This window comes from Chiroxiphia lanceolata, chromosome 10 (assembly GCF_009829145.1).
Source record: "Chiroxiphia lanceolata isolate bChiLan1 chromosome 10, bChiLan1.pri, whole genome shotgun sequence".
Classification (NCBI taxonomy): domain Eukaryota; kingdom Metazoa; phylum Chordata; class Aves; order Passeriformes; family Pipridae; genus Chiroxiphia; species Chiroxiphia lanceolata.
The window spans coordinates 15783759-15798264 of record NC_045646.1 but is presented as its reverse complement, the minus strand read 5'-3'; the positions used below and the strand labels follow the sequence as shown (position 1 = coordinate 15798264).

The following is a 14506-nucleotide window of genomic DNA, read 5'->3' as shown; positions in this document are numbered from 1 at the left end:
ACCCACCTTGAAACAGCATGGTTTTTCAGAACATCCTTCAGAAGTTCAGCATCAGCAAAATAAATTATCCTAAGAATTGCTCTAAGGCACTTGTGTCTAACAGCAGGTCCAGCTGAAGAACTATATACTTCATAAAGAACACCAAACAATGTTTTGATAAAGGATTTTGCCAGTTCTGGGTCCTCTTTCATTAACTGTGCTCGAGCATCATCCTTCTTCAATTCTGAATGTCCACCTGTGAGAAAGTGTGCAACAAAACACTGTTTAGTTCTTTGCACCTCTGTTCTGATGATTACTTTCTTCCATAAAAGCTGATTTAATTCAGCTCTTAAATTGAAAAGACATAATTTAAGAACCAGAAGTCAAAATCATGGCAAGAATGTAGGTACAAAGCCTCCTCTTTTAAAGAGTTCATTCTTTTTTTCTTTAGCTTTCTTTCGTATTTCTGTACAACAGTAAGAGCCCTCACAGAGTCTTTGTTAAACAAAAAAGTTGTATGAACAAAACTGTTTCACAAGTTCCTAGGCCAGGAACACCCCCAGCTCCCTCCCAATCCAATACATTCTCAGTTCCCAGGAAGAGTTTACATGCTAAAAAGCATATGTGTCAACACTAGGAGTTTTGTTAGGAAGCTGTCTTCATTCATATAAATCAGAGCAGTTTGATGTTCCACAAAAGCCACGAATTTATTTGTTAAGTAGTGAACTGCTGCACAATCCAGCACAAATTAGCCATATGTAGAGACACCAGGTTTCTCTGAGCTGTACTTACTAGTGTTTGTATTGGCTAAAGGGTTTGGTTTTCGCTGAATGGCACGTGCTGTTCCAGTATCCTCATTTATTTGCTGCATAGAGTTAAAGTCAATAGTATAGACACGCCCAAGTGTAGACAGGCTGATCTCATCCTCACCAACCTGATGAGCTGCCTAAAACCAAGGAAGAGTTCAAAGTTAAGAAATCCCTAAAAAAAAAAGAAACTATATGAAAGGTGAGGAGGGGGTAACACAGTAGGAAAAGCAGTGACTGACAGAAATACAGTAAGAACAGTGATTAAGCAATTAAGTGATTTGGGATGACAGAATACCAAAATAGTGCAATACTACAGCAGGATGTTTGAGCAAACTTGTGTTTCTTACTCAGAAAGATCAAGAGTGGTATTCTCAAAGACGTAAAGAAAGCACTCAATTCCCTGTACAACCGCACGCGTATTTTAAAAGCATCACCACACAAATGTGTGGAATTACTACCTCTATTATTCGACTATCAATCCTGTTATAGGGATGCCAGAGACCCCTGTCATCTCGCCATTGCCATATTGCACCATCTGTATTTTGTGCATTTCCTTTCTTTAGCATAGTATCAACAGCAAAGATTCCCTCTTTTGGCAGGCAAGGCATCAGTTCACTGTAAAGAACATTAAAACAGTATTTTACTAGAAATATACAGTCAAGTCCATCTAAGCTGAAAACTGTTTGCCTTCATTTTAGCGAAGTTAGGGATTTCAACATACCAACCAGACCCAAAACCTAGGACTGCAAAACTTACCAGATAAGAGAAGTAAGCTCATAAAGTTCTTGAGGACTGCGTGGAACAAGGTCAATTTGTTCTTGACAACTCCCATTTGAGGCTCCACAAAGGAGGAAGTGAAGAGTTTCTGCAATATCTACAAAAATTATTATTCATGAGATTGCCTGCATCAGAATATGGACTCCATTTCCTGTTGGACACTACACAGTTACTCCCCAAAGCAAAGAGACAGTAGACAGTAAGACAAAAGCCATCTCTTTGAACAGTGTAAGAAATGTGTTTGTTCTCAGCTCTGGGGTTTGTGGCTTTCTTGGTTTGGGGTTTTTATCTCTAATGGACTTCTAGGGGAGAAGTGTCACTCAATATACAGCACACAGAAGAAAACAGGGAAACATACAGGGCAGATTAAGTGACAAGTCAAAATTTATGAGATGAAACAAGGAAAACAAGTGACGACTAAGACAGTTGTAGAGCACCTACTTTGTTAATGCTTTAACCTTAGAAAAAGTACTTAAATCACATGGTCCCCACACACTGTGTAGACCACAAAAAGAATTATTCAATTTGTGCTGGAATGAGAGTAATTTGTGTAGCTAATACAGACTCAAAATTAGGTGAGCACTCCAGTCACAACAACTAGATAGGAACAGGCAGAAAAAACCCTCTGGATAAAAGCTTTCAACAAGTTTAACTGAACTAGATCTCAGAGGAAGTATAGTAAGAGAGAGAACAATTGAAAGAACAAAATATTTCTATAATCAAGTACAGAGAGGCCCATATTGACTGTAGGCATTCACTTGAACAGGTCCCCTAGAATATGAAAGAGTAAGAACTCACTTTGCTTCATGAGCTGGACTGCAAGTGTAGGGCAATTGGAGCACATCAGGGAGAACATGCGCACCACCATGATGAACATTCCTGAGCTCAGGATTGGAGGCGTCACGACCAACAGTTGCTGGATATTTGTTAACAAGTCCTTGGAAGCAACCTGCTGCAGCAAGTTCTTCAGGAGGGAACAGCAAAATGGGAGACATTAGTCTTTGAAAGGTAAGCCCTCAAGAGAAACAGAGGGAGGGAAGTAAGAAACAAAAATCCACTCCCATCCACACTGTTACCTCCTCATGCTGGAAGTTGTCCACTAGCCGTGCAAAACAGAGACAAGTGCTTTCAACAGACTTTTTGTCCTGTTATAAAAAAAAAAGTTCAGTATTTGTTTGAATTGAAATACATTAACTTGCATTAGATCATCCTGTCATTTCCAGGCATTCATAAAATATCTCCAAAAAGGCCAGCTGAATCATATTTTACAGAACATCATAGCACTCAATTTTAAATTGATACATTCTAAACTGACCTCTGATATGACTGTGCTCCTGCATATTCCCTGGGAAACACCCCACACTTGCAACACTAATACCATTAAGTGAACTTTAGAGATAAATATATGGATCTATAATATTCTTTTTGGATTCTGTAAGGAGGAAACAAAAGGGAAAGGAGCTACAAAGCCAAGTAACAGGAGATATTGATAATAAGCAGGAGTGAAGGTTACTGTTCTATAGAACACAAGGGGCCCATTTTTTATATCATGCAGCACAACCACCACAGCAAACGCTGAACACCAGAGTAGGTTACCCAGAGAGACTGAGTCTCCACCCTTGGAGATATTTTGAACAAACAAAAAAAATCAGCTGGACATGCTCCTGGACAATCTGCTCTAGCTGACCTTGCAGGGTAGCTAGGACTAGGTAATTATCCAATTTAACTATTCTTGAGCAAACTCAAGATTCTTTTCCAGAAAACTTCCACCTCCAAATTTCTTGAAATCTTACTTTTTGGGATTGTAGCTTCTCTTCAGAGAGCAAGATTCAGTACCTATCCCTACTATTGCTAAGAATGGTGCTTCCTGCTCCTAAAGTACAATCTAAAGCTGACAACTGACTCTATGAGGTTGCTTCAAAGATTCAAATAGTCTTTCAGCAAGATGATGTTTGCAAAATTAAGAACAGCACAAGAACACACAAAACCATTGCCTGAAAGCTTCCATTAAGTTTATTTGTCAACAAACAATATACCTCTCATTTTTCATCTTTATAATAGGGATCCGCCAGCCAAGCAGATCATCAGAAATCTCTTTTGTAAGTCACTGTAAGTGCTGATTTATGAACACAACAACTTTGCAGGATAGGCAGCATTTAGGAGCCCCATGATTTAGGATTCATCACTTCAAACTATTGTGCAAGAATAGGAACTTTCTTTTTAAAAAGCCATAAGCCCTCCCAAAAAGTGAAAGTAGTGAAAAACGACACAAAAATTGAAACTGAAGCTGTTCTGAGTTAAAACTGGGAGAGAACCTTGCAAGACATTTGTTAAGGAAAAAAAAGCAACAGTAATACTACTAGACTTCCTCTTTCTGATGTCCTTGTAGTTCTTACAAGGACTACAAACCCACTATTATTCATGATCTAAGTTTAACTACTTTATTTATCTCATTTTATAAAATGTCAAATCCTTACAGCACGCTTACAAACAACAAAAAGCCCATATGCACATTAGGATATTGCAACTTGATAGTACAGAAACTTAGAGACAATTATCACATTGCAAAGGCAAATAATACACAATAAAGAACTAGGTATCTGGAGGCAACTTTATACTACCTTCACATCAAAATTAGAACTTTCCATTTTTTAACAGCTTCTTACCTGATGGGTTAACCTTTGTGTAAGCAGTGGCAAAGAGTCTGCCACAAAGTGAAACTCATCAGGTGTTATACTCTGGCAGCAGTTGGCAGCGATAGCTAGTGCATTCCTCTGTGCATTTATACTGAAGAACTCCAGATACAGCAAACAGTCTGCCAGCCCACCCTATAACAAAACAAACATTTTCACTTTCAGTGCTGCTGAATTCACAGAAAGTTGTTTTCTTATTTCACCTTCACAGAAGATCACCAAGATGTGGAAATGGTAGAGGTAAGAGGGCAGTTTTTGTCACTTACTGCCTGCAGAATGGCTTTGCTGTGCCTGCGCGACAACATCTCCAGGGCTGTAAGCGCCTGCTCTGCCACATCAATGCACTGGATAACTTGCAGCTACAAGGAAACAAGAAAGCTTGTAGATCAATTTCTAAACCAATCTGTAAAAGTAATCACTTTCATCAACACTCGGACAGACAGTCTCTGCTAAGACACACATGCTGATGAAGCCAGATGGAACCAAGCCTGCCAGTTTAGGCTGTCTCGGGTACGAAGCTACTCCAGGAGACAACAGCTCAATTACACAGCGTGTCTGCAACATCAACCTGACAGAAAGCTCTCAGTGGATCAGACTGCACCACTCAGTGAGGATGGGAACAAAAATTAAACGTGGTTTTAAAAGACTCTTGTGCATTATGTGTTATCTTGTAAGCCGTGAAAAGAAGCTGTTATCTTAATGGTATTTCTTGAAGTTAAAACAAAAGTTAAAATCCCTTCGTACTATTTTATCACTGTTTTGATTTCATTTTACCTTTTCCAAGAAGACAGGAATTGCATCTACCACTACAGCAGATGATCTGGGAAGTGCTTCCATCATGTATGTTAAGGCTCGGCATGCATGATTCATCTATTAAATAAACAAATATTTGGTTTTAAGTTCAGGTGACACATTTTTGCATTTCAAAAGTTTCTGAAATATTACAATTTACTTACAATGTCAAAGTTGTGCTCCATCTGCAGCAGCGTTATCTGTTTTTAAAAAAAAAGTATTGTTAGTTTAGAAAAAATTATCTAGGTATCATCGTAAAAAAGGGTACAAATCGCTACTGTAGCTTGACTCGGGACTTTGAATGTGGGTAAGTTTCAAAAGAACCTACCTAAGCTTGAGCTATTAAAGAATTAACAGGACTACCAAAATTTCGCAAAACTTGCCCTCAAAACCACATAATGTGATAAATATATGCATAAATACAAGGAAGTCTATATAATAGAAATTTAAAAATTTAAGCAAGATATTGAATGAAATATCATATCCTCCAATAGAAACATGAGATTAAATCTTTACCAAAGCTGGTACAACACTCTTGACTGGAAATCCTCCTAATGTTTCTTCATTTCCCATGACCAACAGCTGGCACATCTCAATCACTGCCTGTAGTTGCTGACTTTCATCAGTGGCTTGGAGACCTTGTAAAAGCTGTTGGGCTTTAGAACCTAGTTGTCCAGAAAAAAAAATTAGGAAAGAAGATATTAGAAAACATAAGTGTTCAAGGGAACTGTTGTGCTATACTTCTGCCAGAGCGGAAGACCAGAGATAGTTTGTTTTCCTCTGTATTTGTAGTTTCACTTCCTTTCCCTGTCATAAAAAGGTAGGATAGGAAAGGGAGACAAAATCTCTCTTGGCTGTCTTTCCAGTGCAGACTGGTCAGCACAGGGAGTCCGCCACACTGCTCCTCACAGCCATCTTGCCAACCTACAGCAGGTGCCAGAACCCACACCACCCACCCCACCTTTGTAAAGCAAAGGACTTTTCAACACCCTCCCAGATCATATAGCACATGAGACCCCATCCTCTCCTTGGCATGCAGTAACAGGCTGCCTCTGGCTCTCCTGGGAAGCCAAACAGACTTAGACTAGAAGGTACACATCTCATCCAGCTGCATAACGCAGACCTGGGGGAACAAGCCTAAGGACCCAGGTTCTCACTGACACACCATCTGAAGGGAATTATTTCTGTCTCAAACCTAAGACACTTCTGAAACTAAAACCAACATAACTTAGAACTGACATCTACAAGTAGTTTTAAAGCTAGCTTAAGCACTTGTTTAAAGCTAGCAAAAAACCCAAGGGGGTTGGAGAGGTCTTTTGTTAAGCAGCCCATCATGCAAAAGAAAAAGATAAGGAAGGGGTGAAAAGGCAAGAACCCTCCCTTCCCCACCTAGAATGGAACATTAAGATGCCCCCAAGAAAAGAAAATAAAAGAAATATGGCTAAAGCAGATTTCTCTTCCTTAAAAGAAGACAAGTAAATTAATATTTTTGACTGGGGGTCTAGCACTATCATGACATACAAGTCTCCAACACGTAAAATATTAAACTATGAAGCTAATACAAATATTAGATTTACTAGTGGCTGAATTCTACTAGTCTGGAAGTGGAAAGAATTAAGTCAAATTAGACAAACTTTGCTTACTAGCTCCACTTCCAATTGTCCTGTGGAAGAGCTGCGACATCCGAGGACCAAGAGGGCCAAACAGGTGAGGAGGAAGACCCCTAGCCTCTAATAGAGCTAAAAGCAAACAGAGGATAACAGCCATTGTCAAAGCTTCTACGAATATTTTTAAAAGCTTAAATTCCATGATGTTATCATTTAAGATTACTAGAATTTTGATATTTTAAGAAAGAAGAATTAGGATTAGATGACTGCAGCTACCTTGATTTCCAAAAAAAACACCGAAAAGATGACCTTTGGAGAACAAGTAACTCATTTTTGTATGTATCAGAGCATTAAGGCCCTTTAAGAAGTCACCCACTGAGTGTCCAGAGTTATGCATTTCACTGAAGAAATCTGGTCTGTTAAACTGTTGTAAGTCTAGAGCTACAATAGCAGATATACCAGGCTGTAATTTCAAATCTGAACTCAAACTACATAAAACAGGTTAAGCTTATCTTCGCATTTTCAGAAACTGCATGGCACTACTAATCTGAAAAAAAAAAAGGATACTGAAAAACAGGTTCATATCTTTATCTGCTGATGTGCTGGAAAGGGAAGAACTCTGCTAGGTATTAGCGGGTTTCTTTTTTGATTGATTTTAAACACTTTACAGTAGTGTTACTTAAACTAAACGAACTGGCAGATTCTGACTTTTATTGTAGCAATCAGGACTACTGCTGATCAATAAAATAATCATCAATAGTGAAAACCAATTTAGCTCTATATTCCTACTGCATACCTGTGCTTACTGAGAACTACAAGCTAGTGAACTGGTACTGACACAGCACTCACTTCACATTAAATATCCAGATTAACCAAAACCTCTCCTTTGCAAGGGAGATCATAGTTTCAGGACTCCCTGCAATGTAGCAGCAAAATCATTAGTCCAATTGCAGGACATGCAAACTGAGTTTATACCTGTTTGTACTCTCGGGTTTTGAGAGACCCGAGTCCTTTAGCCCAAGCACAAAAGCAAGCATTTTAAGAACATTCAGGTTTTGTTTGGTCAAAGCTTATAGCAACATGGGTATCAATGACAAGCACAAAAAAAAAAAAAAAATGTTATCCAGAAGCAGGCAGAGTACAGTAGGCTTAACCTGGCCTGTGAACTGAAAACATGCTTGCAAAGATTATTTTGATATTTGAGCTTAAACACTTGGGACTGAGTTCTCAGTTCTCTACCCCCACCTCCTCCTGGAAAACCATCAATAGTAGTGTATTATACACCATGTAAATGAATGTCACCCCCTCCAGACATTACTTCCAAATTCTTGCATCTTTAGTATATTAAGTCTTGTAACTCCATACTTCAGAATTACTGTAAGCAAAGCAACACATTCACAGACAGTGAAACAAAATACAGCCTTCCCTCTACATGTAATACAGAATTTGTGTAGGTATGGCTATTTATAGGCTGCAAATGACAGAGGTAAATTAATAACAACTTTTATACCTTGTAGTCTTCCCATCTCAGAATCATCTGACTCACTTTCTCCAGAAGTTGTCATACCTACAGCTCCAGCAACAGAACTAGAAGCTAAAGAAACAAATTAGAGATTAATGCAAGTTACAGTGCCTTTAAAGCTACAAAATTCACATGAAAAAAGTCTTTGCCATCAAAAGTGTGCTCTGCATCTAACATTGCCACCAGTCAACTTCTGTAAACTTCCATTTCAAAGCAGCTCAGTCTGCAGGTCTAGTACTTTCCAAAAGCTGAAGAGAGTGGCTAAATCCACACAATATAATGAAAAAGTACAGCTAGATCCACAAATTACATTTCAGACAGATTTGCCAGTATCCTTAATAAATTTATGCTTTTCTTAATTGAGTATTACACTGCACTTAGGTTTTCATTAATTTTAACTTTCAGTACTGATGTGGCTGGCTTTAAGCATAGAACATTTAGTATTTTCTACCATTCAGCATAATTACTGGAAAGCACCTTTGAACTCACTACTGATTATGACCAGATGATAAAATTATCATTTAACAGGACTGTGCAAGTAATAATATTTAACTTAGTTACAAATTTCTCCAGTACAGACATGCTTGCAATTTCAACAGAAAACCTGTAGAATATTTATGAGTAATTTCAACAGAGCTTTTACAGGTACACGATGCCTTCTGTATTCTAAACCATTCAGTGTCTTTTCAGTTGGTAGTAATTTATGTATCATCAGCTGAAGTTACTTTTTTTAAAAGAGAAAGAAGCTTGAAAACTGAAGTCCGGTTTATTAAATATAGTTTGGAAACTACAAGAAAGCATAACTGACCCATGTATCAGACAGTCAAGAAACCAAACGCAAAAGAGAAGATCCCTCTCACTCAAAAACCTTCCATAATAATTTATGAGCTTACTCAGAACCATTTAATTATTTTCAAATGCAAAGATGTCTATATCATTACTATATCATCATTATTACACTAAAAATGCTTTAGTTGGAATTTCTTCTTACCTGCAGCTCCCTGGGGAGGCTCATCTGTTCGTGCAGCTGAAGAGTTAACTCCATCCTGGTTGTTGTCAGGATCAGCCATCTTCTCCTGTCGGCGAGCTTCAGCTGCTCCTCTTTTGCCCAGGCCAGAGCCTCGCCGACTAAAGGTTCAAAAAACAAAGTTTCAGACCTTATGAACTATGACAAGAGATTCATTAGTGTAAGTCTACTCAAGACCATATAACATCTATGCAGATCACTACTACAACACCGCACGAACTAATAATCTGTTTAATAATCAATCTTCACAAAATTATCCAACCCTTCTGTGCACTCCTTGCCCCACACCATGCAGTGATCTGTTTACACTAATGGATTACAGCCAGGTCCTTACATTGTACCCTTCAAGACAAGGCAGTCTACACTAAAATACAACAGTAAAAATGAGCAAGATTAAAGTGATTGTTAGTTACAAATCATGTACACATTTGAGAAGTCCAATAATAAGAGTAACCATCTTTAAAGGATGTTCTGAACTACTGAAAGAGGACTCTGATGCTCAATACGGTTTTCAGTGCCAGAATAAGTTTGAGGGGATGACCCAATTTAAATCTGCTGTTTTAAACACTACTGTCATCATCACTACAAATACATATGCCTACAAAGTAAACAGTCAAATTGAAATGCTCACTTGACAACAGAACCGAGGCTTCAGAAGTGGGGTTTTTTTATGGTGTGGAAGAGGGAAAAAAAAGTATTGCTGGAACTACTAAACACAGCCTAGGCATAAGAACAAAAATAAAACTTGTTCAGGCTTCCTAGGTCTAGTTCCAGAATCTATACAGCTACAAAAGTTTTTTGCACCACAGGACACATTAACTCTCCCCTCCCACTTAATCTACCAGCTGTTTAAAATAACTAATTCAGGGCTAATTTTCCTCTGCATTAGGAAGTATACTAAGCACTTAAATGTAGTATTGTTCAGATGAAGCTGCTGACAAGCTGAGTCAGCTTAACAGTGCACACTATTAAAACAGACTGGTATGTGGTACCATGAAGTCTCAGTTTTCAAAACAAGCATCTATTTTACTAGTCATGATGGACAATAGTTCAGCACTCTCATTCTCTGTGTTAAGTATCTTTTTAAAAAAAACCTCCCTAAGGACAGGATTACTTAAGTTTGTGACACTGACTTTGGGTGTTTCTTTCCCTCCACCTCCAGAGATGAGGGACATAGTGGAAGTCTGCTGGTGACAAATGCTTTGCTCTATCCATGACACTGGCATACAGAGCCATCAAAGCTACAGTTACTTTTACAACAGCCAAGTAGGAGATAGACAAGGCCAGTTTTCATGCATGCAAGTCACATCAATATCAATTCACTGCAGAAATCATGATTGGTTTGCTCAAGTTCTACCTGGTGCTAGCACAGGAGCCCGTGGTCTTTTGCCGTGTGCTCCGCCGCAAACTGGGGAGCTCAGCAGGTGGTGATTCACTGCGCTTCTTTGTAGATTTTCTCAGACCTATGCAATATGTAAAGAATTGAGAGGAAATCAGTCTTTAAATACACAGCAGTTCTACAAAGAAATTTTTCTGTATGGGAAACCTCCATGCAGAAGAAAAGCTTCTACATAAGAACCACACTAAGCCCACATCAGCTTTTAGTCACCTTACACTGAACTGCTGGATCAGTAAAAGAAAAGTTCAGACATTTACTTTTACTTATTATTTTAAGCTAAGTAACACTAAACTCCAAGTTGTTATGTAGGTACCTTTTCCTAACGTACATACTACGGTTACAAAAGAAGTTCTAAGTCTTTCTTATGCTAAATAGGTAACAAATTATGGGATATAAGTTTATTATTTCCACATTTTGATGTCCAAACATAAGAAAATGCTTTAGTCTTAAAAAAGAGATTACACTTTGGGGAGGGAGGGCAGTGGTGGTTGTGATCTCAGTTTTTGGTCAGTTTTATTCACATTAGTCTGGCTTTAAAATAACTGTATTAAATCAAAACCACGCTCCTCTCCTGGAGTCAAGCACTGCCAGTGCTGAGATCTATCATGTGTATTATTTGCGTTCCTATTTCAACTACACCCCTTCAGCCCCTCTGTCACGAGGCCTCCTTTGATGAAAATAATCAAGCATATCCTCAAGGCTTTGGAAATGGAGTTCAAGTTTTTCATTTACAAGTATTTGCACTGCAGAAAATGACCCAGTTGATACTAATTTGCTCTAGGTTACAAAGCCACTATTCTGATGACATCCCACCACAGAGTCAGGTAAATCTTAAGCACACAAAAAAACCACATGACACAACATTCTCAGCAAGCTTATTATCAGGCTGAAATATCCCATAGCAGCTTCCAAACTGGAAAACTGATAATTTAAATGTCAAAATTAAAAATCTTTATCAGGCCCAATTTGACACTGCAGTGCCCCTCTTACCTCTACAATAAGTCAATATAATAAAAGAGGAATTTATAACATTAAGTTCAGACATACTATTACTAGAAGAGATGTAAATAATTTTGAAGAGATGAGGAGTTTAGATCACTGCTCCCCCCTCTGGCAACAAAGCAGAAATAAAACACCTTTAAACATGCAATGTGTTTGAGTTCAGTACTTATCAAACTGGCTCCTGTCTACTTCCTTAATCCTAAAACATCCTAGGAATGCAGAGTTGTGGTACTGAGGGATGTAATAACTATGCAGTTTCTGACTGGATATTTCACAGAAAAGGCAAACTGATCTGAAAAGCTACTACTGACCTGGCCAACAGTGTGTCCTTTCGAACACTACAGTGTATCTGACTGGGAACACAATGCTGTGTGCAGGTAAATTCCATGTAGATGAAGGTTAACCTGATATTCACGGATTTACCACACATTTGGCTTACCAACCCAAGAAATATGGCAACCTTAAGAACACAACAGGGTATTGTATTTAAAAGCCACCAAGCACTGAACTGAAGCAGGCCAGCCACTTGAATTTTCAGATGGTCTGTACATATAAAACAAAATACGTAGCTTTTTCAAGTGTTCAAGAAGCAGTGGCATTCTTACTACATGAGCTTTGAAAGCAAAAATAAGTTGAAGTTGCTACAACAGAAATACACAATGACTCCAACACTACATACATATAGTGAGACACTTGTGGGGGGTGACAGGAGAAAGAAGTATCAGAGATACAAGACAAAAATCACTTGAAACAGTTGCTAAGTTTCTCAAGTAGTAGAAGTCCAAAGATACAGCAGAACTTCCCTCAAAGCTGGTTGTATTTCACACCAGAGAATGCATGCTTTAACTGGCACTAGGTATAGCACTGTACTACTCCACAGGCAAAACATGTTTACCCCCTCTGGGTTCAGAGGTATACTTTTCCATATGTAACATATGGAACACATGGAAAACTAGGCTACTTAAACCCTGTAACACTACGGTGAAATTCTAAGTGAAATGTACCTTTGCTTTACATTTAGAAGAATAAATAAATCAATCATCTTGTTACAGTAGAGTTCACTGGGAAAAAATTCACATTTTCCTCCTTTATGGTAGCTCACCATTTATTACTGCAAATCTGTGGGTCATCATTTTCAAGCAGTCAGACCTTAACATCAGGTACCTTATTAGCTTAGTAACAGGTCACCAATGACACACCACACATTCACTGTAAGTGACATAAGATTGACTTAATGGATCAAAACAGGATTTCTGCTAAGGGTAAAGGTTTCACAAAGCAGCAGAGCTAGCTTAACAACTTACTGTTTTTTAACAGTATGGTACACTCACTCATGTCTTACTGTCCCCAAATCAGTCCCAAGATGTACAAACTGCACACCTGACACACATTTTCTTCTTTTATATTCTGCCAGTTTGGCAAGCTGAGCTTGCTTTACAAGGGTCAGATGAGCAGACACCATAGTAGAGCAAAGAAGCTATAAAATGGGTTGTCCCTTTTCACTAAGAGACATTAAATTAGCTGAGCCACCTCTTTAAACTGAATTACCTCAATAATTACCTCAGTTGTAGAGAAGGTAGTTACCTGGTTACCATTTGGTGGGTGAGCTGCAGAATACATCCCAGCCTGAGCTCTTGGAAGAGTTGAGTGCATTTTCTCTTGCTGCTCAAGAATGTTCTACTTGTCAGATCTTTGTGCATGTTTCTTTTCCCAAGTCTTTAGTTCTCTATGTCTGATGCATCTACCAGGGCACATTTGAGCTTCATCCTCCCCCTATTAATTTCTAAGGCTACAAAGGAAGCAAAGAAAGATGTTCCAGATTGTCTCTTCCTGCTGTTCACTGCCATTCTCTGCCCTCAAAGTTTGTCGTTTACAAAGGTTTCTTAAGCCAATCTTACCACCTGCATCTTTTGCGAATTCTCTGAGTCTTCCCAATACCAAAACTTCAAGACTTAATTTCTTCAGACTAAACCTTCTTCATTTCACTTGCACTGTCATCAGAATTTGGGATGGCCAACACAGCCTCTCAACTGAAAGTTAGTCCTGTGTCTAGAGGACTTGCAGGAGGCTAAAAGTTGCAAGCCTTCACTGGCAAATAGGGCACAACCAGCATTAAGAGAAATGAGATTAGAGATGCCCTGTGACTGCCTGATGAAGGAAAGCATCAGTCATATTGCCACAGACAGCAAGGGATTTCAGAGGACTAGATTTATGTTCATCTCCAGAAGTTATTTATTCAGCACTATTTCTGTATCATATAGAGCCATGTATTGATAAGTCATCTCTTCTCCAGGCTAAACAGGTGCAGCTCTCTCAGCCTTTCCCCATGAGATGCTTCAGTCTTCTAATCATCTTCATAGCCCTCCACTGAACCTTTCCCAGTAGTTCCTTGTCTTTCTTGAACTGGGGAGCCCAGAACTGGACACGGCACTCCAGTGAGGCCTCATGAAGGCAGAGTAGAGGGGCAGGATCACCTCTCTTGACGTGCTGACAATGCTCTTCCTAATGCACCCCAGGACACCACGGGCCTTCTTGGTCACAATGGCACAACACTGCCGGTTCATGGACAGCTTGTTGTCCATCAGGACCCCCAGCTCCTTCTCCACAGTAGGTCAGTCCCCAACATGCACTGGTGCCTGGGGTTGTATCTCCCCAGGTGCAGGACCCTACACTTGCTTTTGTTGAATTTCAGCTGGTTTCTCTCCATCCAACTCTCCAGGTTTCACTGAATGGCGGCACAGCCTTCTGCTGTGTCAGCCACTCCTCTCTCTTTTGTATCTTCTCCAAACTTGCTGAGGGTGCATTCCAGGGTGACACTTCATCCAGGTCACTGATAAACAAGTAGAATGGGACTGGACCCTGTACTGATCCCTGTGGAATGCTGTGAGCTACAGACCTC

The 14506-nt window shown here is 39.2% G+C and overlaps 1 protein-coding gene across 9 annotated transcripts in view; it reads right to left on the bottom strand.

The window, feature by feature from the left end:
• The window catches only part of TRIP12 (thyroid hormone receptor interactor 12), an 80626-nt gene that overhangs the window by 23657 nt on the left and 42463 nt on the right, over positions 1-14506 (bottom strand). For 8 of the 9 annotated variants that reach the window (XM_032697354.1, XM_032697352.1, XM_032697360.1 and 5 more), the window contains 15 exons: positions 10564-10669; positions 9171-9307; positions 8168-8251; positions 6694-6789; positions 5567-5715; positions 5215-5250; positions 5033-5128; positions 4525-4617; positions 4232-4393; positions 2642-2710; positions 2364-2529; positions 1545-1662; positions 1247-1403; positions 772-925; positions 7-235 (listed from right to left, as the gene is read on the bottom strand). In XM_032697354.1, the coding sequence (XP_032553245.1) occupies positions 7-235; positions 772-925; positions 1247-1403; positions 1545-1662; positions 2364-2529; positions 2642-2710; positions 4232-4393; positions 4525-4617; positions 5033-5128; positions 5215-5250; positions 5567-5715; positions 6694-6789; positions 8168-8251; positions 9171-9307; positions 10564-10669 (1852 nt within the window). The remainder of the gene's footprint in view (positions 1-6; positions 236-771; positions 926-1246; positions 1404-1544; positions 1663-2363; positions 2530-2641; positions 2711-4231; positions 4394-4524; positions 4618-5032; positions 5129-5214; positions 5251-5566; positions 5716-6693; positions 6790-8167; positions 8252-9170; positions 9308-10563; positions 10670-14506) is intronic. The other variant, XM_032697359.1, reaches the window with a different exon arrangement.